Source organism: Solanum stenotomum, chromosome 4 (assembly GCF_019186545.1).
Source record: "Solanum stenotomum isolate F172 chromosome 4, ASM1918654v1, whole genome shotgun sequence".
NCBI classification, from domain to species: Eukaryota; Viridiplantae; Streptophyta; class Magnoliopsida; order Solanales; family Solanaceae; genus Solanum; species Solanum stenotomum.
This window is the reverse complement of record NC_064285.1, coordinates 42,233,193-42,261,180: the sequence shown is the minus strand read 5'-3', so window position 1 is coordinate 42,261,180 and position 27,988 is coordinate 42,233,193. Positions and strand designations below refer to the sequence as shown.

Genomic DNA, 27,988 nt, shown 5'->3' with positions numbered 1-27,988 from the left:
AGAAGCGCTTCAGGTGAGCAAAGTTTTTTTTCAGCTTTCAATATTAGAGTGTTGCTCATATAAATAGATTATTATATTGGTATGTATTTAAGAAGAAGGAGGTGAATTGTTATCCCTTTTTATACCCACACGAATTTGGTTGGAAAATTGAGAAGTGTTAAGTTAAGGACGTGATGATTGGCCAAAATATAAGTAGAAACAATTAATAGTTGAAAGATTAGGTTGCAGGGAAGGTTGTATATGTTATATATGATATATGTGTGGAATTAGACGGTAACTGCTGTATATAGATTTGGTGCAGTTATTGTTCAAAGCTCGTATATTCTGCTAGTTGCCGAAAGGAGAATGTGCAAACAAAATTTTGGGGGTGAGAGCAATAGTTGAAAAATTGCCATTTGTTGATGTGGATAATTTGCAGTAGTTAAGGAGTTGTACAGAAAAGGCAGATTTTCTTTTCTTTCTATTTTGGTGGATCTTTGCCATTTAAGCTTTTGAATATTACTCGGGCAATGTCTTTGTTTCAATTGGAGTAATGATTAGCGATCATTGGCTAATGATTGATAAATTGGGTTTGTAGTATATGATAAATTATGTTAGAGTTGTTGCCACTGGTTTTCGAAACCAGTGGCTTACTCTTGAATTTTATTACGTGTTTATCATCTTATAAATTGAGTTTCAGTATATTGAGATAGGTAATTAAAGATCAGGTGTATCGAATTATTTAAATTCCATTAAAGTTATGTTAATTGGAGGAATTAAGACCTACCCTTAGGTTTGAACTTTAGTAAATTGATTATATAATTAGGTGACTTTTGGGTCTAGGCTAGACATAGAATAATATGAGTGTGTGTGTATAGACTCGTTAACTTACAAATTTGCATATACACTTGATAGATTGGAAAGGTTCAGAGGCATTAAGGAAAGGAAAAGCATTGGAGAAGAAGTTTGCTTGATTTCGGTTCTTTGGTGGATGTAGGTTATGGTTTATTGTATTTGATAGATAGACTCTTAATAGTGATTGATATGCAATTGAGTGATATTGTGAAGTTTTCTATGTACTTGATTGTGTAGTTGTGTGGCTTGGTTGTGTGGTTTGTGATTGGTCTGAAATCCTGAGACCATGAAATTTATAATCTTGAACCCTCTCTATCGAAGTGATGCCTTGAATATAGAAGGCTTAATGAAATATTGTTAAGGAAGTGGAAAGAGATGATAAGAATGACAAATAAATTAACCATATTATTGGATCGGGGTGTCACATTTCGACACGATATTATTGGACCGGGGTGTCACGTTCTAGCGCGGTAACATTAAAGGAAGAAGATATTGAATTGACTTAATGTACTCAATCTCAAAGAACCCGTTTCCCAAATGAGCGTGATGTGGAGGCATGAGTCCCCGTATGTGTGCTTGATATTGTGATTGATTGTGTACTTGCTTCCGTTGTCACTTGTTCATGTTGTTTGTTGTTTTCCACATGCTAAGTGTCATAGTTGATTTTATACTATTTTATAGCATATTAGTTTCTATTTATGGTTGGCCGATGATACCTACTTAGTACGTGTTCCTTGTACTGACCCCTACTTGTGTTTTCTTCATTTTCTTTTGTGGAGTGCATCAAGTGTACATCTACTTCTACTCGCCCTCAGGTCTAGCCAGTTTCCAGCACATTAGATTTCAGGGTGAGCTATTCCTTCTAGCTCGTGCTGGATTCTCTCAGTCATGGCATGATGTCCTTAAATTTCAGACATAGACCATTCTATTAACTTACTTTGGTGTCTTTAATACTCCTACACTTGGTATTTTGAGGACAGATGTCCTTGATGTGATGACTTTCAGGTTTTGAGAATAATAAGTGATAGGCTTTAGAGGTTTATTTGATTGGTTACTTTAATAAGTTTTGAGCTTTCACATTATTGTTGTTATTCGTAGTTGAATTATTAATATAATTTGGGTTGGATTTGTTGCTTCGCTCACTTAGGAGGTTAAGTGTAGGTGCCACTCAGGACTAGTTTTGGGTCATGGCATGAGCTTTGACCGTTGAAAGGGCAAGATATGATATTATGCATGTTTTATGAGGCTTAGTACATGCTTTAGAAACACATTTGAGAGTAAAGTGAATATGCTCATGATCTAGTTATTGTGTTGTTGAAAGGTTATTCTCATATACACACTTATGCATTAATATGATATGATGTGAGTAGTTTCCTCACAATATGATGATTCTAAGGTTGGAAGACTAGTCTTACCTAATGAATCTATATGAAGACATGGACGGTGAAAGGTAGTTCTCATGCATGATCTAATGAGCTTTAGTATGAGTCATGTTGGATTGAGTGTCAAGACATTCTTCCATAAATATGAACTTAAGTCAAGACTTAATATGAACTCAATTGGAATTATGCTTAGCACCGAGTAGATATTCCCAATGAGATGGAAGCTCACCCGTTAGTAGAGGGCGGTTTTCTAGAAGAGGTCTCATGAGATGGAAGCTCCTCCGTTAGTTGAGGGCGGGTTTCTAGTAGCAATATCCTTGTCCCATAAACTATGTGCCCTCATAGGTTACTTAGCTATTGGATCAACCTAAGCTAAGAGTATGGTTCTACCTTAGGCAAGTAGGACAACCCCTTTTCGGTGTTGGGTAGACACCAGATTCCATGTTAAGCGCACATGGTCTATATCGGTTAAGGCTAATTCCCACAGTAAGAATATGAATTATGAACTATGGTTACTTAAGAAGCTTTACTTAGTATGGGTGAGAGTATGGGATCTTATTCATGCATTGCACAAGTGCTTTAAGGGTATCTATGGTATGCTCCTTTTATGTTATGATGATCTATGTAATGAATATGTGTATGACTTGGGCTTATGATGTATGCTTAGTTTGGAATGTAGTTTGAAAGGACTTTCCAATGCATGTGTGACTAAAGGTGAGTATTCCCTTGTCTATGGTAAGTAGGTTAAGAATGAGATCAAAAGATGATGAGTATGAATGAGGACCTAAAGTTACTTGCTTAGTATGGGTGGGATTATAGGTCTTATCCATGTATTGCACAAGCTTGACTTGAGGTAACTTATGTAGTGTTTCTATTATGTTATGTTAAACTAGATACATTAATCATGCATATGACTATGTTGTTATCTCTTATGCTTATAGCCTATGTCTTATTATGTTGTCTCTTATGTTCATGACTTATGATATTGTCTCTTATCATTATGGTAGATGTCTTATGTTGACTAATTCCTCTTATATGCTCTTATGATGTTATGCTAGCTATCATATTTAGTACTTTTGTACTAACGCATACTCTTGTCTACATTCTTATCAAATGTAGGGTTCGGTGATTTTGAGTTCCATCATTGAGGATAGGTTTCTAAAAGTGCAAGGAGTTGAAGACTTGGTGAGTCCTCATAGAATCGAGGATAAAGCCACCATTTTCCTTTATGTCTTTCTTTTATGTTTTAAGACTATTGTATGGGCTATGTCTTGTATTAGATGGTTTGAGATAAAAGAGTTATAGACTTTCGCTCGCTATTATAAAGACTTCAATTGTATGGATAAAGTTTTAAAAATTTTCATACTTTTCTATTATCTTATGTTATGATATGCTAAGGGCTTGTATGAGACCTCTTCGAGGTCAAGTAAGCCATGTTACATCTAGGGTGTACCCTTGGGTCGTGACAAAGAGTGACTAACTTTCAGTAGTAATCATAAGAAAGTTTACAGTCACTATTCATAAGAACTTATATTTTATTGTTCATTTTATAATTGTTTACTTATTTTTTTTATTTAAAAATATTCATAATATTTTTAAAAATAGTGTAGTACATGGTTGGATATTCACGTGCATCGCACATGCGTCAAAACTAGTATTATATTAAAAATGAGAAGCCTCAAAGTTAAAAGTTGAATTACGATTTTACCCTTGTTATAAATTAAAATTATATAAAATATCTAATTATTTAATAATAATAATAATTTACATTTTAATTTAAATTAATAATTCCAAAAATCTATATAGACATTACTAGCTCTTCCTCTTCCGCTAACTTTTTCCATAATTGTGATTTATGTGGATAATGTGGGATCATATTAATTTAAGATGAATTTCTGAATTTCCCGCTTTTTTTTCTTCAATTTCTGCTTCATTATAGTTTCCATAAGTTTGTCCCCTTTTTTAATTAATATTATTTTTATTACTTTTTAGCTTCCATCTGTTAAAAGAACTTTTCGTATCCTTCTACCTTCTATAAAATCAATAGGTTTAGAATTGGGTTCCTTGCAAAATAATTATATGCTTTCTTCTTTAAATACTCAATATTCTCAACACTTTGTGCACAAATGTATGTTTTTTCATATTAGTTTCTCCAATTAATTTTTCTTTAAATTACATAAATATATAACCAATTTTGTTTAAGCTATGTAGAAATTTACTTTGCTCACTTTTTGCTCATTGTTGTTCATTGCTTGAGCTTACACTCTTCAGAATTTATTTCATGTTATGTTCATTTTGCTTGGTCATCTTTTGAAATTCTCGCATCTGCTCAATCACGTCATTTCTTTTTATCTATTAGTTGTACTAATTACCATAGAATACACGTGTGTTGTACGTGTTCGAGAATTATTAACTAATACATAAGTTAATGATACATAGGTTGAAATACCACCAAATAAGAATTTTTCTGTAATAACTCCTCACAAACAACCCCTAAAAGGCATCTAGTGAGACTTTCTATATGTGGGTTGGGTACCGGGGGTTCTCCCGCAACACCTAGGGGTCGTTTTGGTAGCTAGTAAGGAGACAAATTATTCATATATTTCTTTATAAGTTATAAAATGTATGATAGCTTGAAGAATATCCTACTTCTGCTAACATGATCATTCTTCAACACGCTCACGCAAAATATAAACTCTATCTTCATTATGAAGAAGAATTTTGGAGGCAAAAGACAAGTTTCCAATGGTTTTCTGAAGGGGACAGAAATACAAAATTCTTTCATTGTCTGGTGAAGGGTAAAAGGAATAGATTGTCCTTGAAAAGAGTTATGAAAGTTGATGGTAATTGGGCTGAGGGTGATGAAGAGGTAGCTGCTGAAGCTTTGAATTTTTTTAAGCTCAATTCACTGGAACTGATCAAGGTGATGAATTTCCTTTATTACAACATATCCAACCTCAGGTATCTTATTGTGAGAATTCTACTATTAGAATTTTGCCTAATGAACAAGAGGTTAAAAGGGTGGTTTTTGAGTTGAATAGTGAAAGTTCTTGTGGACTAGATGGTTTTATTGGTCATTTCTATCAAACTTGTTGGAAATTGTAGGTGTTGATATTGTGAAGATTGTGCACGCCTTTTTTAGGGTCATACTTTGCCAAAATCAATTACTCATACTAATTTGGTCTTATTGCCTTAAAAAGATTGTATTCAGACCTTTTCAGACCTAAGACCAATTAGTCTAAGTAATTTCATTAACAAAATTATCTCGAGAATCGTGCATGCCAGGTTGGAGGGACTACTTCCTCAATTAATTTCTCATAATCAGTTAGGATTTGTAAAGGAAAGAAATATTACGGAGAATGTCCTACTTGCACAAGAGATTATTACTGATATTAGAAAGAGAGGAAAGCCTACTAATATTGTTATCAAGCTAGATATGGCTAAGGCTTATGACAGGGTTAATTGAACATTTTTGGTAGAGGTGTTGTCTCAAATGGGTTTTAATGATGGAGTTATTGATATGATCTCGAGAATTGTTGCTAACAATTGATATTCCATTCTTAACAATGGACAAACTTATGGTTTCTTTCATTCTACCAGAGGAGTGAAGCAAGGAGATCCTTTGTCTCCGGCTTTATTTATCTTGACTGTTGAAGTCTTATCTAAAGCTTTAAATCATTTGTTTGTTCATAATGATTTTTAATAATTTTGGTATGCCTAAATGGAGTGAAAATTTAAATCACCTTGCCTATGTTGATGATACTATAATATTTGCTACAACAGAAAGAAAATTTTTATCTCTAATCATGACAGTTTTGAAGGATTATGAAGAACAATCTGGCCAGAAGATCAACAAAGAGAATAGCCTATTCTATATGTTCAGCAAAGCCCCTCACAATGTTGTTCAAGAGGTAGAGGATATCACTGATTTTGTGAAAGGAAATTCTCCTTTGATTTACCTTGGGTGTCCTATTGGTCATGCTAAGAGGAAGAAAGTTCATTTTATTAGGTTAATAAAGAAGATACAAGACAAACTTCAGTTGTGGAAAGGTAAGCTCTTATCTTTTGGGGGAAAAGTTGTCCTCATTAATAATGTGTTATAAAGTATTCCCATATACTTGCTTTCAGCTATTACTCCTCCTACATGTATCATTAATGATCTTCATAGAATTTTTGCAAAAGTTCTATGGAATTTTAAAGAGGAAGATAGGGCAAAACACTAGATTTCCTGGGAAGATATATGTTTGCCAAAAGTGGAGGGTGGTCTTGAATTTAGATCTCTATTTGATGTGTCTAAAGCATTATTTGCAAAGTTATGGTGGATTTTAGGACTACAAATTCTTTATGGTCCAATTTCATGTGGAACAAATATTGCAAGAGGCACATACCACAAATTGTTGAATGGAGAGGTGGATCTCAGGTTTGGAAGATGATGTTACATGTTAGAGACCAGATGGAACAAGAAATATGATGGGAACCTAGATGTGGTCATTCTAGTACTTGGATTGACAATTGGACTCAATTAGGTGCCCTTTACTATATTTTACCCATCAATCATGAGCACGTTGGTGTTGTAGAAGATGTTAATCAGTTGACGGTGAATGGGAGGTGGAATGAGAATCTCATGTCAAACACATTTACTAAGGAGGTTTGCGACCAAGTGCATTTAGTCTTGGATAATTTTCAGGTTTCAGATGATAGAGATAAACCTTGGTGGATGCCTGATAGTAAAGGGAGGTTTACAGTTGGAAGTGCCTGGAACATCATCAAACAAAGGAAGAATGAGCAGAAGGATATCATGAATATTTGGGAGAAAGGGATCCCTTTTAGAGTTTCTTTCCTTCTATGGAGAATTTGGTTTCAGAGAATACCTATTGGGGAAGTTTTGGTTAAGAGCAGTTTTGCAGATTCTGTTGAATGTTGTTGTTGTCCTGATAATGTACAAGAAACATTTGATCATTTATTTGTTTATTGCCTATGGAATATGTTTGCAGGAGCAGCAGGAATCCAGGGTCCATTTATATATTTGAAACAAATAGTGAATAAATGGTGGGATTTTGATTGTGTTGCTAAGCTTAAACCATTATACAAAGCATTACCAGTGTTTATTATTTGACAGATCTGAAAAAGGAGGAATGTGATCAAGCATGGGGTAAAATGACCAGAAATGGGATGATTCGAGAAATTAACAGTAATATCTTCTTGTTATCTACTTGTAGATATCCTTGGTTGTCTGATATCCCTAACAATTGGCCATGGATTGTAAAGTTTTTTTAGGCTTATACACCATTGATTATTAGTAAAGCGGTGAGATGGAATTGTCCAAATGTAGGGGTTTTCAAGTGTAACTCTAATGGGTCTAGTATAGGCAATTTGGGTCTAAGTTCTAGTGCTTTTTGTGTTAGAAATTCTAATGGAGAATTACTGTTTGCTAAAACCATACATTTTGAGATTCGATCTTCTCTGGAGGCAGAAGTTAAGGCATTTAGAGAAGGATTATCGTACTACACCCATCATAATTTTCTTCCATTAATTATGGAGACAAATTCCCTCATCATCAAGAAGATTCTAGATGGAATCTGGGAAGTCCCATGGGTAATTTCTGTAGACATAAGGTGGATTAGAGATGTTATGAAGGACAAGGTGGTGGAAAGCAAGCTCACCTACAAAGAAGGGAATACACTGGATGATCTTTTAACTAACCATATTTTCAGTTTTGCAGGTACAAATCTAATTCAATTTAATTCTACACAGGAGCTACCATCACAAGCAAGAACTATATTACAATTTGACAAACAAAACTTGTCGCAATTGAGGGTAAGAAAGTGTCAAAATGTCAGGTTCAACATACCAGCCACAGATTAGAAGCACAAAAAAGGAGCAGTCACAATACTTCATCAACTGAAAAAAAGGAACAATCACAATCGAAATACATTGCCACAACAAAAAAAAAAAAGAACAAGGAACATAAAATCACAAGGATTATTATATTGAAAATGAGGATCTTACTTGGTAGTTTCATGGGTTTGTTGCAATGGTATCAACCCCTTGGGGTTCAATCTGCACAAGTCATAAAATTACTTAGTGAAATCAATAATTTTTTATCGGTTCAAGGGTTGTAAGTTTGGATTTGGGCCTTACCTTGAGATACGTTTGTGAAAATTGGTGTCAAGTTGAAGAACTCTTCAATGAGTTGAATCTATGGTGTTTGTGAGAGTTTGAATGCCCATGTGGATATCGCTCGAACTTGGTACTGTCTTCTTTGTCGTAATCGAGAGGTAAGGCTCTCCTCGGATCACTGCTGGTCGTTGTGCTGATCGAAGAGGAGTAGCCATTGAGTTTTTGTCATTCTTCCTTATCTTTTTCTTTTTTCTTTTTGTTTTTCATTTGTTTCCATTTTTTTATTTGGGATTTGGTCACTTTTGGTCCAAAGCTCTTTATTTGTCTTTTTGGTATATAATAAATGGGCTTTGCCTGTTAAAAAAAAAGTTAGAGAGGATATTATTCATGTATAAAATGAATACGACATGTGATGTGCAATTTAGAAATTTGCATAATTAATACTTGTACAAATTATGAAGAAATTTGTATCTTATTTTATGTAGATTAGAGGATGGAACAAAAGTACCCATTTGAATTAGCTTATTTTAGATGTTTTTGACTTTTGAACACTTTTTTAGTTTTGGATGTGTTTGGAAAGGTTAAAAAGTGCTTTCAAGCACTCACTTTTTGGCCAAGAAAATTTACAAACAAGTCAAAAGTAGGGTATCATATTTATGACTTTTAGCTTTGGACTTATAAGTTATTTTCTACAAGTCTATCCAAACAGGCCCTAATACATGCCTAACTAATAATAATTTCTCCATTGTTTTTTAATTGTTATGTTGCATTTTTCTAGAGTCAATTTAAAAGTTAAATTAGATTATATTAATTTGATATTTTAAAATAAAGATTTTGATATGAAAATACTATAAATTGAATGTATTTTTCATATCAATATCATGAAAAATACATGTTAAAATGTTTGAGTTTAAAAAAGGAAGTTATAACAACTAAAAAGCTAAGGAGGAAATAGATTACCAATAAACATAATTGAAATGGTCTTACCAAACAATCCTCTATTGTTTATATATTTCATTCCCGCGCTGTTTTTATTTTTAGAATCCCTCCTAGGGTTTGCCAATTCTTCTTCATTCTCCATTTCTGCATTTATGTAGTATAAACCATTTTAGCCAAATTTGTCACAACAAAATGAGTGCTCCAATGGAAATCTCCATGGTCAACGCTGCTGAAGTCAACACCAGCGAGCAAAACGGTGACCCTGCTCCATCCCCACCACCCACATTACCTGAAGAAAAAGTGCTCGTTTCAGGTATTCCACAATATTATACATTTCTGACATTTTTTTATAAACTTTTAGAGCTGAAACATTTCAATTTTGTAATTGTAGTTGAAGTTTGCTTGAAGCCTTCAAGTACAGCTCGTATTGACGATGTTAGGTTATCCGTTGAGAGGTATGTAATTTTCAACTTTTCTATATCAGTTAAGTAACCCTTGAAGTATATACAAAGTGCCCCTTGGCCAGTAGGGGGTAAGAGGATAGTTGGTGTATACCATACTGAGACTTCTGTGGCTGTTTCCATGCAATTAAATGCCAAATTTGATTTGTTGACTAGCAAATATAGTGAGCTTCTACTGTTAGAGAACCCCCAATTACTGAATATTCAAAGTTAAATGGGTCCTAATAAAGCGAATTGGATGGTGAGTACTCATATGGCCAACCCAACTAGTTTGGGGTTGAGACATAGTTTCTATTGCTATGTTTGCATTTGACTTCTCTGGGAATTGTTAACGCACATGCTCTTTTATTTGGTGACATTTATGGCTAAAGTTACTTTTCTTGTTACTCAATATCTCATTCAAAATTACGTTTTGGTTATATGGGCAAATCATCTTGTACAGAATGCTGGAAAAAAGGAGTATGAGCTATGTGGATGGTCCAATTCCAGTTCCAATTGATGATCTCTTTCTTGCTGAAAATGTGCAGCACATATGTGTGTGTGACACAGGTATATAATCTTTTGTCTCTATAGACTCCATTAGTGTAGCAAAAAGAAGCAAGGTAATGTTTACCAAGCTTACCCTTGGGTATAATGCACTGCCACATTTTTGCTTTTGTAGATGTCTGGCTGGAGAACCGAGATATCCTTCTATTCTGGCAAGTAAAACCAGTTGTTCATGTATTTCAGGTCTGCTTCTATTACTAAAGTTATGTTACTCAAAGTCCCAAGCCCTTTTGGCATTCCTGTTTCCTACCCTAGCTGGACAGATAGACCCTAAAGGAATCTACAGGAAACACTAGAAGTTGCTAAAATTTTGATCCAGTATTGAAACACTAGAATTTGATGTCTAGTTGGTCATAAATCTTCTCCAAGTAAACAATAGAAAAGAAAAAAAGAGAGGAAAGAAGTGAAAAAGAAATGAAGAGTAATTGGAGGCCGAGTGAGCATAGCCAACACTTTACACCTAATTTATTAGAGTTGATTTGTTCAATTTTATGACCTCTCTGCTATTTGAATTTGAATTGGACATTTCCAATTTGTCAGCTTAGCGAGGAAGGACCATGTGAAGAATTAAGTGGGGATGGACAGCTTTCTACATTTAATGAATGGATTCTTCCTGCAAAAGAATTTAATGGAATGTGGGAAAGGTGTGTCACTTGCTGGCTGAAAAGAACTTAGATTTCTTCAAGGAACCCTGATGTGATTTATCTTTTTATTTCTACAGCTTAATATACGAATCTGGTCTCAAGCAGAGATTGTTGCGATATGCTGCAAGTGCTTTGCTTTTCACTGAAAAGAGAGTAAATTCCTTCCTTGTATCCTGGAATCGGTAAGAAACTTGTTTACCGAATTCTCAAATATTTTATGATGTCAAGCTGTGCCTGCCAACTTTGTGTCTGATTGTGGTATTTTACTGTGCCTTGTATTCTTTGCTTGGTGATTTCCAATCACCAGTTCTTGTTGAAGCTTAGTTCCATTTACTGTACTCTAGGCAATTGGAGGAAATTAGGATTGTGTAGTAGCAGTGTGCAAAGATAGGTCACTGTAAAATGCACTGCATACTGTTAAAAAGTCATCACCAACTTAATCTCCAAAAGAATGGAGAATCTAGAATGAAAGTTGTAGAGTGAGAAGTCCAGAAAGCTTTTAGAAAGAACAACTCTAGAAATAAGTAGAAGTGTAATTCTTGAACTAGGTAGTTGATATCATTAACAGAAGAGAGTACTAAATACTCTCACTAGATCCTTCCATTACCACCCATAAATAGAGGTGGTCCATTTAAGTTGTAAGTGTGCTCAAGTAAGCAAGAAACCAGGAAAGAGTGCGAGAGCAGAGGTGAGAAATAAGAGAAAGCAACAAAATAAGTTGCTAGAGTGCCAGTGAAAGAAAAAATTAGTTTAAAGATTTGTTAGACCGAAGCTGGTCTATAGTTTACAATAATAAAATTTAAATTGTGAGCAAACAATTGTGTTCAACAATATTCAACATTTACATGCTTCATGAAATTGCCATTTAGTCGATCTCTCATGGTGAGTGTTTCAGATCTCAATTTTGAATGTGATGTTGCCACACTAGATGTGTCATTGTGTTTGCTTAAATCACAAAAGTCCTAATAAAACAATATACGGATTAGTAGCTTTATAGGTTTACTTTGCGTTTCACAGAGAGAACTTACTCCTTTGTGGATGCATAAAGAAAGAGTTATATTTTAACTTGACAACAGTCTGAAGTTTCATTGTTGAAAAAGATCAGCATTTTGTCGATTTAACCAGCCCGCTTTAACATTTGGACTCAATGGGGTAATAACACAGTTGACTAGATCTGGTTTTATATTTTGAGTGCATTTTCAGTTCTCACTTTTTTCATGTCTGTCTGCTCTAACCAGCATGTTGAGCACATAAGACCATGGTAAAAAAGCTTTGGTGTAGGCTCTCTGCTTTTACTGTGCTGCTTGCTTATCAGAGATTTTCCCAAATCAGTAAGATTCTTTACCTTATAAGAAAGATAAATGCCTTCGATAAAAAATAATTAGATCCAGGGTGTGTTCGGTATGAAGGAAAATGTTTTCCATGAAAAATGACTACAACCTGATCTTGACTTTTATCTCTTCCAAGAAGAAAATGATTGGAAATGATACTGATATGTTGGTGACTTTCTTCTTAAATGTGGGATCTGACTTTTTTCTTTCTTTTGGACTTGCCCAAATAGACTCAACAAACCTAAAATAAACAAAAAAAGGAATCATGGGATGATAGTTGTAGATAGTGGAAAAGAAGAGCAAAATGAAAGAGTAATATCTAATTTGATGATTTCACTAGCCTTCACATTTCTGGCTAGTGAGGTGGTTATAGCAGTATCATGGGCAAGAAATGTGAAAGGGTTTCCTATAGACTCTAGAAATTCATTTTCTAGCTATAAAGTAGTTGTTTGTTATTCTTTGTGTGAGAAATATAGGAGAAAAATATTATTGAATTGTTGTATCTATATTATTATATTGAGATCCTATTTATATACACTACAATAGACTCCTTTTCCAACTAGGACACTAAGATACCATCCTTTTCTAAATAGGATTCTATATACTATTTTTGTTCCTATTCCTATTCTAAGTAGTATTGTATATATTATTCTTGTTCCTATTCCTATTCTAACACTCCCTCGCAAGCTGGTGCATACAAATCATATGTACTAGCTTGTTACAAATGTAATTAAGAGGACCAATGAGGGACTTGATGAGATATCTGCAAGTTGATCACTCGACTTCACATAATTGATAGTCAATCTCAATGTGTTTGTCTTCTCATGAAATACTGGATTTGATGCATAATGCCAATCAATCTCAATGTGCTTGGTCTTCTCATGAAAAGTTGTATTTGATGCATAATGTCGATAAAACACAAAGTGATAAAATTAGAGAGTTGAACTTCCCAAACGAATCTTGAGAAGACTGTTTCAGACCATAGAGTGATTTACACAATTTACATACAAGGTTACCAGACTCCTCCCTAGCCAGTGTTTTGGATGACGAAAGGTGACAAGTGCCTGCCTCGCCATGAGGCGAGACGAGCAGTGAGGCGCTCACCTTTTTGAATTAAGGCGCCAATTAATACCAAAAATTTAAAATTTTAATTGCATATATAAATATCCAAAATCTTAATAGCAATAACATATATTAGCAAATATTTCAGTTCAAAAACTAATAGTAGATAATAAAAGTCTAGGATTTGAATGACTCAATAATTCAAAAAACAATTGACAAGCAATGCTAGAACTTTAAAAGCCTATTCTTCAAGATTATCCAAATCTTGAAGATTGTTAGAGTGGGTAAAAGTCCACATTGATTAGGGAATGGACTGGTGGTCTCCTTATATGGACTTGGGCAATTCTCCCCTCATGAGCTAGCTTTTGGGGTTGAGTTAGGCCAAGTGTCATATCTTTTCATGGTATCAGAGCTAGGTCCATCCCCGTTTGGGTTCCCGATCCACGCTCCAGTCGGGCCTGGGCAAGAAGGGGGGGTGTTAGAGTGGGTAAAAGTCTCACATTGGTTAGGAAATGAACTGGTGGTCTCCTTATATGGACTTGAGCAATTTTCCCCTCGTGAGCTAGCTTTTGGGGTTGAGTTAGACCCAAATGTCATATCTTTACAAAGATTAATATCCTCTTCATCATGATTTTTTTTTTGAAACTGGTAAGGTTGAATTCTTCAGCATTAAGGGTGGTATGCTGGCTACCTCCAAAAAGGGATAATTATAGATTTCCTATCAAATCTATAATTTGATCTATATCATCTATACAAGGCTGTTTACACCAAAAAAGTATAGATACTATACAATTCCATTCAACTTTGTGGATGAAATTGGATCTATCTTTAAAACATCTTCCATTTCTTTCTTTCCAGACTAACCACCATACACATGATGGTATTAGCTTCCACCATCTCTTTTGACTCTTACTCCCCCCCCTCCCCCCTCCCTCTCCCCCTAATCCAGCAGCTCAACAGATCTTATGTATGTTTTGACATTGTCTAGTGCATGCTTGTGATTTTGAGAAACAGGTTCCAAATTTGAACATTAAACTTACAATGCAGGAAGAGATGGTTATTTGTTTCCCCTGTCAAGTTGCACAAAATACACCTAGGGACCAGCTGCCTGCCTTTCTTCTGTAGAACTTTTTTTGTTAAACATGCTCTCTTTATCACTAACCAGGTGAAACACTTTACTTTTGTAGGAATGTCACTCTTCTCAAAGTAATTCCAATTATATTTTGGGCCCCTGTCATCCCTTTTAGTCCTCTTCTGTAGGCATTGTTGACTAAGAAGACTCCATCCTTACTATGTTTCCACATGATCTTGTCTGTTGCTGTTGCGGTTATAATCATTCCAGCTAGTTTTCCCAGTAGCGCTGTCACTCCTCCACCTCCCAGTCATTAAGTAGTCTTCTTAAAGATATGTCCCATCCCCGTTCTATCCAACAATCACTCACTCTAGCATCAGGGTTCTCACTGAGTAGAAACAAATATGGAAAAAAGTTCCCTAAGAGAGGTTTGGTCTATCCAGCCAACTTTCCAAAATTTAGTTTTGTTTCATTACCCACCTTGATATACATATTTCCTTTCATTTGTGACCATATGTCCCTGATTGTCCTCCATACCCCCCACCCCATATGGTTCAGAGGTGATTTCTGTACATTGGGGGTTTAGTTCTCCATATTTTGCTACTATAACCTCCTTTTAAAGAGCTGCATCTTCCTCAGTGTATCTCTACAACCATTTTATTAAAAGGCTTTCATTTTGCAACCTCAAATTTCTGATCCCTAAACCCCCTCTGTCTTTGCTAAGAAGTACATTCTTCTAGTTGACTTAGTTATAATCCTTTCCCTCCTTATTGCTTTTCCATTGGAAGTTCCTTCTAAGCTTGTCTAGTTTTTTCACCACCTTTGCTAGGATTGGAAACAAGGACATCACATAGGTTGACAAAGAGTCCAAAACATAATTTATGAGGATCATTCTACCGCCTAGGGATAGGTATTGTGCCTTCCATCTAGCAAGTTTCTTTTTAGTTTTCACCAGAATACCATTCCATAACTCCATTGTTTTGTGTTTGCTACCCAGGGGCATGCCCAAATATATGGTAGGAAAATGCTCCACTCTGCATCCCAATATATTTGCTAGTTGCTGGATTTGAGGGACCTCATTTATAGGAAAGAGACTACTTTTTCCCCAGTTTACTTTCAACCTTGAAACTGCTTCAAACGAAACCAAAATCACTCTGATGTAGCGAATTTGTTCTGTTGTAGGTTCACAAAAGATGATAGTGTCATCCGTATAGAGCATGTGACACACTTCTTTTTCTTCCCCCACTCTATCTCCGACCCGAAAGTCTTTAATCCATCTGTTTTGTGTTGCAATCCTCATCATACTATCAATGCCTTCCATTGCCAAAATGAATAAGAAAGGGGAGAGAGGATCACCCTGTCTCAGTGATACGATTCTCAAAAGAGAAACGATGATAACAGCGGAAACAAAAGAAAGATAGAAGAAGAGGACATAAGAAGAGGAACAATTGGCAACTAAAGGATGTATTAAATCCTAAAACCTCCAATTACAATCCCTAAACAAGCACCTAAATCAAGATAAATAGATAGAAACACAAAGAGGAAACAAAAAGCAATCAAAGGGTATATTAAACCCAATGACCTCGATCCGTTAATCCTACAATAGCACCTACCTCTTACGAAGACCTCAAGGGAATCAATATCCCAAGCAACAGCCGTTTCTAAACAAGGTTCAACAAAAGCTTACCAAGCTTTCAACACTCACACAAGGAGTTTAGGCTTACCACCACAATATTCAAAATTAATCTAAGTCTAAAATGGCCCCCAAGGCCTAGCTCAAGTGGCAAAAGGTGGAGGATTTGTGGCTTAGGTCGCAGGTTCAAGCCCCACACCATGCAAAGCGAAGTCCGGTATTTAAGTGGAGAAGGGTAGAGGGGCGGGCCCATTATCCACCGAGTTTAGAAGTTTGTGATTAGTCCAAAGGGCGGGTCACAGAAGGGTTTCTCGGTTATCAAAAAAAAATCTAAGTCTAAAATGAAACGCTAAAGGCCTATCTATAGTATTAGCCATTATTACATAGATGGGCCCAAAAGTGACCCGAAATGGGCCAATGGGCGAGCCAAATCGGGCTCACCTAATGGCTTGGCAATGCACCCAATGAACTTGGCGAGGAACTTTGCTCCTGGCCATGGCTGGGAAGCTACTGGAAGTTTGGGCGGTCTGGGAACCATCGCCCAATCCACTTGGCTATGCGCCAATGGTCTTCAGCTCGCCTAGTGAGCAGTTTTCCCCTTTGTAGCTCCTTGGGCAGTTGGTGATCTTGGGAACCCTCGCCAAAGGCTTTGGCGAGTCGCCGAAGTGTCCTTTAGCTCACCGAATGGAGCACATTCTTCACTTGCTCCTCCTCGCTTCGTTAGGCCTCCATGCTTTAAGCTATCATCCAAGCATGGTGTTGCCTAACTGAGAGCTCTTTCAGGTGCATATGTTCCCATGCAAGGCATGGAATTCCCTCCTTGGCATCCATACATGCCAAATAGCCTCCATCCTTGTGAACACTCCATCAAAGCATTGAAGTTTGTGAATGGATAGGCGTGAATGGATAGGTTGATGTAATCCATTTTACATCATTCTTCCCTTCTTGAAAAGGATTCGTCCTCGAATCCATACCTTGCAAAACCATAGGGGAAACAAACAAGACAAAGATCCTCATGGCATGAGGGTTAGTGGTAGCAATAACAAGTTCATCACCATGCCAAGGATGCACAAACTTAACATATAACCAAGCATTTCAAATATTAACAAAGGGTTTGGAACCCATCAAAGTAAAAGATACTTGGCTAAGTAAGAAATTGACAAAGGGGTAGAGCGTAGGAACGAATACACTTAAACAACCTTATATGTAAGCCTTCATTGGTTCCACATTCAAACAAGCATAAGGCCTCCCTTATGTCAAGTATCACATGAACACTCTCATACCTAAGTGCGAAGGCACAAGTAGTGTTGATCCAAATTAAGACCCCCATCCAATGCACTAGATAACTTCAATAGAGTAATCATTCCCAATTCAAGAGCAAGTTCAAGTACATAAGTATTCCCCACCCAAATTGGTAAACATACCTCATTCAAGTACATTGGATCAAATAATAACACCACGGAAGAATCATGCAAATGACAGAATGTGTTACTACCACATTCAGCACACTTAAGGACGGCACTAGGGTCAAATGGAAAAGGATCGTATAGCATTGAGTCAAGGAGACTCTCATTTGCCCAATTTAAACCACTACTAACATAAGATATGCAACCCACACAAGTATGAGTATCATCATATGCAAGTAGATAAAAGTGAGTCCTCGAACCCAAACCTTGTAAAACCATATAGATCATAAGCAAGAAGCTTATCCTCTTAGCATGATGGGTAGTACAAAGGTTAGCACAAAAAACATTTAAATGAGGAGACTCAAACTCAAGGAACAACCAAACATCCTCTATTGTCATGGCTATTAAGCCCACAAATGGAGAACAAGGACAATGGTTGTTCTTCTCATCAACATGGTAGTACCACCCAGTGGATGATACTCTCACCAGTTCAAATACCCTAAAACATCCACTGGATTAAAAGGGTAGAAGGTCCACAGAACTGGATCAAGTGCTCCTCCATTTAGCAGGTGGGCACTTGTTCCTCTCAACAACATACTCCACTCAACAGGATGAGCATCATCATATGTAAACAAGTAATAGAGAAAGGTGTCTCTCAAATCAACTTCCTCTAGGGTGTTTACATGGGTATGACTGCGAATAGGCTCAAAAGCATTGGTCATACCATTAAGAAGTGAAACACACCAAGAAAAAGAAGTAATTGGAAAACAAACACCACCTTCCTCCTCATCACATTCCTTCCCCACAAGAGTATTCTCATCTTCCAAGAAGAGATTTCCATCTTTGGGAGGGAAAGCCTCACACCATAGTGGGTTACTATAACAAGTATAGCTATCAAGAACTATACTGCTCTCAAGATTCACACCACTAGGTACATCACTAAGAGTGATTTCATCATCTTCAAAAAGGATGTTGTACTTAAAGAGGGAATGATCAACCATTAGGGAAGAATTAACATGCAAGTTCACCCTCAAAAAGACACATATCATCTTTCGAAGCATTTTCAAGCACAAGATCTCTATGAGCAAAGCAAGCAATCGTATCTTCCACAAAAGACATGCTCATAGAGTCACTCCTATTCAATTGATCAACATTATCATTAGTACCCACTACATTGAGGTTCCTTAATCACATTACAAGAACCCTCAACTAGTGAACTACACTCACAAACAGGTTGGTCAACACAATTATTACAAAATAATGAGCTAGCATTCAAAGCATAGGTGTCAACACTAGGTGAACACAAATCGATCTTACTAGAAGAATCAATTCAGTCATCAATAGGATCAACTAGTGTATCCACACTCTCAACAAGCACATTATCAATATAAGGTAAAGAATCAATAGGCTCACATAAAGACAAGCTAACATTCACACTTTGTTCATTTGCAATGGTAAAAGTGTCAAGTGTAGCTATTGTACCTTGTCGCCCACAAGAAGGATCTTCTTTACCTTGGATGCTGGAACATCCCACAAAGGCGTCCATCACATCTTTAGTTGTAGGCTCTTGGTTGGGAACTCGTGTTCCCCCACTCTTTACGCTTGTATCTACATGAGAACCTTTACAAAGTGAAAGATAACAAACAGGGTTAGGTTGAGATTGTGGCACCCCATTCGAAGGGATGTTCACCCTCTCCTCCATTCCCAGCCTGCCCTCCATGGAGGCCAATCGCTCTTTCATGTTCGCTATTCTCCAACTCATATCAACGATTACCTCTACTATGGATTTTAAGATAACCTTCCCCTCAAGTGGGAGGGTCTCATTTCCGGTGGCCATGGTACCTAACAATTAAGACAACTCAACAAAACAACACACAACATTAGCATTAGTTAAATAATCTCACAATCACTCGTGTTTGCACACCTTTGATTGCCTCTCAAATTGGCGCGGCTAATGTTGAAGATTGCTTATACTCGGTTGATCACAAGGTCTCAATTTCTACTCTTGGCCAGAGTGAATTTTTGTTTCAAGAAGAACGGACGGCTCAATTAAAACAAACGGACTTGAGTCAAGAAGTTAACTACGAAGTAAAAACGAATAAAAGCACGAAAAGAAAAGCACTAACAAAGAAGTGAATTCAAGAACTAATAGTCAACAAGTAGAGCAGTTACGAGTTGAAAATCAGTTTAGGATTCTTGACAACGAACTAGAATTAAAAGAAAGGAAACTAAGAAATTAGAACCTGAGAAGAAAAGGGTCATAACATGAGCTTCCGATCGCCAAATGCACTGTTTTCTTCGCCTAACGTGAAGTTCAGCTTGCCAACTTGAAGATTGACTCGCCAAACGGAAGGCAACTCGGCGATCTGGGTGGAAGTTTGACGATGCGCCGAATGGATTCGGCGACCAGGGCTTAGCTCGCTGAAATTTCCAGTGTCTTCACCAAAGTGAGGTCCAACTCGGCGACCTAGCTGCCCAAAGGGCGAGGCGCCGAGTGGAATGGGAGATCCAAGTCAGGATGCGCCCAAATTCCTCAAGCTGCAATTGCAAGGCTTCAAAAATTTAACCTTGGTGGTCCCCCCCTCCCCTCTCTTCCTTGGCCTTTTGCTTTACCCTTTTAGGTAAATTCCTTGGACAAACACCTTTAACACTTTCTCTTTCCCCTTTTGGATCAAACTCTTTCTCTTTTGAAGATTCCCTTCTTGAAGATTTGAATGTTCTTCAAGAACTTCAAGAACACTATGAAGATCCAAAAATAAACCCCGAAGATTTTTCGCTCGGAATTTCACAAAATTCGAGATCCAAGCTCTCTTAGATATAGGGAACAAACCCCAACACTTTTTAGCACTTAATTCCTTGCCAAATCTTCCAGATTTCAAAACCCACTTGTCTTCTTCAAAGCTCCTTCAATCTTCAATGGTGGATTCTTTAATAGTGCAACAAACCCAAGACTAGAATCGTAGGAACGATACTAAGCTTGACTCTGATACCAAATGATACGATCCTCACAAGAGAAACGACGATAATATGCGGAAATCAAAGACGAAAAGTAAAGATAAATAGATAGACACAATAAGAGGAAACAAAGAGCAGCCTAAGGGTATATTAAACCCAAAGACCTCACCTCGTTAATCCAACAAGAAACACCTAACTCTTACGACGACCTCGAGGGAATCAATATCCTAAGCAATCGACGTTTCTAAACAAGAATCAACAAAGCTTATACCAACTTTCAAACACTCGCACAAGGAGTTCAGGTTTATAACCACAATATTCAAACAAGTCTCTAAACTCCTTCCAATCTCAACTTAAGACTCAAATAGGGTTGGAGAACACTATTCCAACCTTAGAAACTCAAACAAGACTCAAATCTAAGAAACCCATTTAAGCAAATTCACAAAAACGAAAATGAATAGATTTTTTTTATTTTTTGTAACAAAACCCCAAGACTAGATTCTTTGGAACAAAGTTAGACTCGGCTCTGATACCAAATGATATGATTCTCAAAAGAAAAACGATGATAACAACGAAAACAAAAGAAAGACATAAGAAGAGACACAAGAAGAGGAACAATTGGCAACTAAAGGATGTATTAAATCCTAAAACCTCCAATTACAATCCCTAAACAAGCACCTAATCAAGATAAATAGATAGACACACAAAGAGGAAACAAAAAGCAATCAAAGGGTATATTAAACCCAATGACCTCGATCCGTTAATCCTATAATAGCACCTACCTCTTACAAAGACCTCAAGGGAATCGATATCCCAAGCAACCCCATATCTAAACAAGGTTCAACAAAAGATTACCAAGCTTTCAACACTCACACAAGGAGTTTAGGTTTACAACCACAATATTCAAAATCAATCTAAGTCTAAAATGAAACCCTAAAGGCCTATTTATAGTATTAGGCATTATTACATAGATGGGCCCAAAAGTGACTCGAAATGGGCCAATGGGTGAGCCAAGTCGGGATCGCCTAATGGCTCGGCGATGCGCCCAAAGAACTCGGCGAGGAACTCTGCTCCCGGCCTTGGCTGGGAAGCTACTGGAAGTTTGGGCGGTCTGGGAACCATCGCCCAATCCACTTGGCTATGCGCCAATGGTCTTCAGCTCGCCTAGTGAGCAGTTTTCCCCTTTGTAGCTCCTTGGGCAGTTGGCAATCTTGGGAACCCTCGCCAAAGGCTTTGGCGAGTTGCCGAAGTGTCCTCTAGCTCGCCTAATGGAGCATATTCTTCACTTGCTCCTCCTCGCTTCGTTAGGCCTCCCATGCTCCAAGCTATCATCCAAGCATGGTGTTGCCCTACTGGGAGCTCCTTCAAGGTGCATATGTTCCCATGCAAGGCATGAAACTCCCTCCTTGGCATCCATACATGCCAAACAATCTCCATCCTTGTGAACACTCCATCAAAGCATTGAAGGTCGTGAATGGATAGGCTTGATGTAATCCATTTTACATCACTCAGCCCTCTTGCTAATTTGAAAAAGCCGGGGGGTTCCCCATTCACAGGGACATAAAACTTTAACTGTTTTTATACATACCTCAATCCATTTTATCCATTTGCTACCAAATCCCATTTGTCTGAGAGTATTTCGAAGGAAAGACCAATTCACATGGTCATAAGCATTCGGAATATCCAATTTGCACATTAGACTAGAGGCTCCTCCTTTCATTCTTGAGTCAATGCATTCACTCGCAATGAGTGTTGCATCCATGTTTTGCCTTCCTCATCTATTCCTCCTCGGATTCTTCATCAATTAGTGTCCAAGCCCTACTTGAACTTGTAGATGTAGTTTGTACTCCTTTGCCCTTGTCAAGTGCTCTTGATCTTGAAGAAAATCTCCTAAGATGATAGATACTCTTGTCAGCTCCAATTGCCGTAGCAACAGTACCCCAAGTAAGGTCACCTTCCTCATATACTAGTTCATCTTCTTAATCTTTGGGGCATCCAACTAACCATTCATTTGACTCATCAATATTATCCAAGAGAATTGGGTCAATGTTATCATGAACATTATAATGACGTTTCAATGTTCTATTGTACTTAGGAGCTGTTTGGTTACTCTAAAGAGTCCATCTAATACATGAATAACTTGGTTATTCATGTATTAATTTTATATGGTTTGTAAATTGAACAAAAGTTATTCATGTATTAATTTTATACCATGTTTGGCTAGTAAGTTTCAAATGTTGTATTAAAGTTATTCATGTATTAATTTTATACGGTGTTTGGTTGTGTTTTAGTAATTCTACATAACTAATACTCACATAACTTATGAGGGAATCTATGTATAATCTTATGCAGGGTAAAAGGTGGAATAAGTTATGTGGGTATTAGTTATACATGAATTGAAATAAAAAATTACATGTTTACCCCTAATTTGTTTACTTGTTTATTTGTAAATAGTGTTATATTAATTAATTTACAAAATTGAGGAGGTCAATTAGGCCGTTTATATTCGTCATGTTTTTGGTTTCGTCATTTTATCCCCCAGATAACATTTTATTATTGCTGCATCATAGTAGTTTTTAGTTAATGGTGATACTTCTTTGCATTCTAGCTTGTTTATCAAGTAGCATCCTTTTTTAGATTTTACAAATTTCACATTTAAAAATAAAATATTAATTCAAAACAAATTAAATATTAAATAAGAAATAATTTATGTATTTTAATTTTACATAACCAAATCCTACATAAATAATAACTGCATAACTAATACTTACATAACTAATACCTGCATAACTAATACCTACATAACTAATACCTGCATAACTTATTCCTTCATAACTAATACCTACATAACTAATACCTGCATAACTCTAACCAGTAACCAAACGGCCCCTTAATGTACACTAGATCATTGAGACGCGATAGTGCGAGCCTATTTCTCTTTTTGGAATGAATCTGCGCATAAGTTATAGATATTAACTAATAGATACTAATAATAATATAATATGGAAATTAGGATATAAAATATTCTTCTTACGTGTTCCAACACACTCCGATTTCGCTCACATCCGGATGATCTACAAGTTAGGCTTAATACTTTCATGGCAAACTTTTGCAAGTTTGAAGTTTGACTACCAAATAGTGACCACCATTCAACTATAAAAAATAAATTTAAAGGTTAATGAGTATAAATAAGTCAAATAATTTAAGTAAAGCGATAGTATAAAGTGTAAACTATAAAGAGCTAAATCAACTCACTTACCCGGTGACCTTGTGTCTTTGGCTCTTTGAGCCTGACCACAACCAAATAGTCCATCCGCCATTTTGTACTTTGGAAGCTCAGCAACTAGTAAATCTTGTATTGCTATATCGGGGTTCATCTTCTTAACACATGCATGATTATCCGTCCACAAACTAGCTAATATAGTGCCATCGTTATGAGCTTTATAAAACAAACCTGAGTTCAAAATATGGCCTGTAGCATGCAAAGGCGGATGGAGTTGGTCTGACCACCTTGCATCAATAATTTCTCACACTTTCTGATATTGCTTCTTATATCCACCAAAGCCTTGCTCAATAGTTTCTTTGACTCTATTCGTTGCTTCATAAATGTAGCCCATTGGTGGTTTTTTCTCCGCATCCACCAAACGAAGCACTGCTATCAAAGGACCACAAACTGTAAGTTGCCCGAACAACATCATTCCAAAAGTGGGCAGAAATAAGAAGGTTGACAACTTCTTTCCCCAAAGTTTCCTTTGCAAATTTACTTGAAGTCCATTCGGTTAAGAAGACTAGAATTCTCAAGTTTTTCTTTTGGTTGTACATAGCTCTCAAAGTTAAGAAGGCCGTTGCAAATTTTGTCTTGGCCGGTTTCACCAAATTTCTTTGATTGGTGAATTTCCTCATCAAGTTCAACAACAACAGCCTTTGACTAATGTAAGAATGGATTTTGATGGCCTTCTTAAAAACTGTTAAAATAATACTATAGTAATTAGTAGCTAATGAGTATTAAATATTGGCTATAAAGAAAGTTAGAGGATGGGAGAGTGATACTGCCTGAAGCATATAGATTAATCTTGAATATGTCACCAATTATCAAGTTGATGCAATGAGTAGCACATGAAGTCCAATAAATGTGTGCCCATCATCATGCTTCCCGCTTTAACATTCTCACTAGCATTATCGGTGACAATTTGTACAATATTTTCTGATCCAATTCTTTCAATAGTGTTTTCAAACAAGTTGTACATTTTGGTAGATACGGTAGATTCATTGCTAGCATCAACAGAACCAAGAAATACACTATCGAAGGGAGAATTCACCAAAATAGTGATGATCATTACCATTTCGTGCTGTCCCAAACTTTGTCCATTGCACTTTATGCTTATCAACAATTTTTTTCCACTTTCTTCACCTCTTTTTTTAGGTGAGTAACTCTAACTTCATGGAATGTAGGAGGCCCATACCGGGGCCATGTTATCCTACTGCCTCAATGAATTTATTAAATGATTTGTAATTAACACAATTAAAAGGGAGCCGGACATCGTACATCCATTATGCAAAAGCACTTACCGCACTCTCTTAGAATTTTCTTGGTTTCATCAATTCCTGCTCATGCTTCCTTTTCAAAGCCTCCTTTTTGTTGTGATTTTTGTGGAAAATAGAAATTCATAGGTCCTTCATCACGTTCTGCGCCGTGGATGATGCACTTCCACTAGAAGACATCTTTTGAGTTTTGGAGGGAGGCATCATTTCAGCATATTCATCCATATCATCATCATCAATATTAACAAATTCTTCTGACTGCCTCACTTGAAATTTCGGATTACTAGCGATTTTATTTGCCATAAGCCCTTATTTCATCTCTAAACTCTGACGGACAAATTGGACATTGTTTTCCATTTTTGTTTCCACCCACGAAATGTTGCTTGTGCTGAGTAATACTACCATTAAAAGAACTTTTACAAAAAATACATACAACTGAATCTTTTGATGATCCTTGAGTACCATAATTCCATCCAATGTCCCTCTTTTTGTTAGCATCCGACGCTATTAAATTCACTATTTATGGACAAATAAATACTATATTAATTAGTGTAAAATTAAATTAAGTAGGGAAGAAATAATTATAAAAGGATTAAACTTTAAAAAAAAAATAGGCAGATTGTAGATTGCAGTGAGCACTACAACAAAACAGAGCACTCAGTTCACTACCACTAAAACCGGAGTGAGTTCACTAGTCACTACCACAACCACTGAAAACAGAGCATAGTCTCAACCACTCACTACTGAAAAACAGAGTAGAGACTAGAGAAGAAGAAGAAAAGAAGAGAAGAACTAGGAGATAAGAAGAAGAGAAGAACTGAAGAAGAAAACAAAAAAAAAGATCTTGTACCTGAGCTGAAGGAGCAGCAATTGCGATTCGCGAAGAAGGTCTCCAGGGGTCGCGCGACTTGCGAAAAACTGAGGAGAAGAGGAGCGGTCTTGCGAAGGTGAAGGTTCGCAAAAATACCCAAAAAACCCTAATTTTGGCTTTTAATTATTAAATCAGACCTTTTAAGAAATAATTAAAAAAAGGGTGACGCCTATCGCCTCGCCATGCCATGTCGCCTTTCGCCTTTCTGAAGTCGCATCGCCTCGCTGGAGATAGGCAACGACGCCTCGCCTTGCCTCGCCTCGCATTGTCGCCAAAGGCGAAAGGCGAGCGCCTTTCATAACACTGCCCCTAGCAACGAAACCAGGTGATTGCTCCAGATAGACTTCTTCCTCAAGATCATCATGAAAAAAAAACATTCTTAATGTCCAATTGGTTAAAGACCAATGGAGAACGACAACCATATAGAAAAAAGCGGACATATGCTATTTGACGATATGACCCTACTAAAAAAAGGAGAAATTATATGGGTTGAGTCGGAATGATGACACAACTCTATGCAAATCAGATTTAAGGAGTCACCGCAATGATGAATAGAACTATGCAAATCAAATCTAAGGAGTCACCAGAAAGACACACGGTGCTATGCAATTCAGATATGAGAAAGTAGTTCAGAAAAATCCACGATACTACACAAATTAAATATGAAAAGTACTCCAGAGAGATGCACGGTGCTATGCAAATCAGATATGAAAAAAAAGTAGTCAACGTAAAGATGGTATAGTGTTACAAAAATTAAATATGAAAACGTAGTCACTAGAAAGATGGCACGGTGCTACACATATTAAATATGAAAAAGTTGTCACTGGAATGATGGCACGGTGCTACACAAATAAGATGAGAAAGTAGTCACCGAAAAGATACAGGATGACCCAACTTTTGGTAACATAATCGTTGGATAGATGGGTGGCTTATATGGGTAATAGCTGCCCGCCGGCAGTGGAAGCTCTTTGATTCTCTACCAAGATTGTAGAGGCTCTAATACCATGTGAAAAATATTGGAGAAAAATATTATTGAATTGTTGTATCTACATTATTACTTTGAGATCCTATTTACTCCTTTTCCAACTATAGGACACTACAATACAATCCTTTTCTAAGTAGGATTCTATATACTATTTTTATTCCTAATCCTATTCTAAGTAGTAATGTATATATTATTCTTGTTCCTATTTCTGTTCTAACACTCTGAATAATTGAGAATTAAACTTAACTGGTTTTATTTTGAACTTTTTTTAAAATTATGCCTGAATGTATTGTTTATATATTGTGAATCTTTTCCTCTTGGGAAGAAAAAGAGCTTTTAGTAGCCTTCTGAATGTGCCAAGATTTGTGAAAGAACTAGATTAATTGCAGACATTTTGAAGCATGTTGAGTGCATGTTGCTGTCAGATAATATTGCTGCTCATTACTCCATTCTATTTTGTTTGACCTAAGAGTCAAACATATTTTCTTTGAATGTGATCTGTCTCGTTCCTTTTAAGTAAATATTCGTAGTTAATAGCATTTTCTGGTAGTTTCTAGTTCAAGAATTTATTTGAAAAATTAATGTCCATTGTTAAACTGAAAATTGATCAAATCTACCTTTGTGAACGTGAATTATGTATTCGGGCAGGGTAGTAATCAGATCTTGATTTTGTGGTATCTTCTCCCTTACAATTCTCTTTTGTATAACCTTTATTACCTTATGGATGTATCAAAACTGAGCTTTCCTCAATTGTGTTTATTTTTTCCTGCATTCAGTATCCAGTTATCTTTTTTTTTTCTGAACAGGTTAACATGTAGTATAAACAAGAAATACACCAATAGTGTATTGTGGTGTATTTCAGTAGTAATTACATCAGTAGTATAGAGGGAAAAACAAAAACGATCTACCACCTATACCCCTCATAAACTGTCTAAAACTTGGGTAATGTCCCCAATCTCCTTGGGAAAATCATGAATACCTTTCAGTATCCAGTTATCTCACTGATCAATTTTCTAATTGTTTGTAGCATTATTCTTCTGCATGGACCTCCAGGAACAGGAAAGACATCTTTATGCAAAGCATTAGCACAAAAACTTTCCATACGTTTTAGCTTTAGGTTTGTACAAATCTAATACTTTACTGGATGTCCCAGCACTTGGATACTTTGCTGACCTCTTCTTCCTGTTGAATAATACTCTCATAAA

The 27,988-nt window shown here is 36.5% G+C and overlaps 1 protein-coding gene across 1 annotated transcript in view; it reads left to right on the top strand.

Annotated features, from left to right (window-relative positions):
- The first annotated feature begins 9,371 nt into the window (after window positions 1-9,371).
- The window catches only part of LOC125863086 (pachytene checkpoint protein 2 homolog), a 37,386-nt gene continuing 18,769 nt past the window's right edge, over window positions 9,372-27,988 (top strand). Inside the window, exons 1-7 of the mRNA XM_049543237.1 lie at window positions 9,372-9,588; window positions 9,667-9,730; window positions 10,179-10,285; window positions 10,398-10,465; window positions 10,823-10,926; window positions 11,004-11,108; window positions 27,811-27,900. Coding sequence (XP_049399194.1) covers window positions 9,468-9,588; window positions 9,667-9,730; window positions 10,179-10,285; window positions 10,398-10,465; window positions 10,823-10,926; window positions 11,004-11,108; window positions 27,811-27,900 — 659 coding nt within the window. The 5' untranslated portion in view covers window positions 9,372-9,467. The remainder of the gene's footprint in view (window positions 9,589-9,666; window positions 9,731-10,178; window positions 10,286-10,397; window positions 10,466-10,822; window positions 10,927-11,003; window positions 11,109-27,810; window positions 27,901-27,988) is intronic.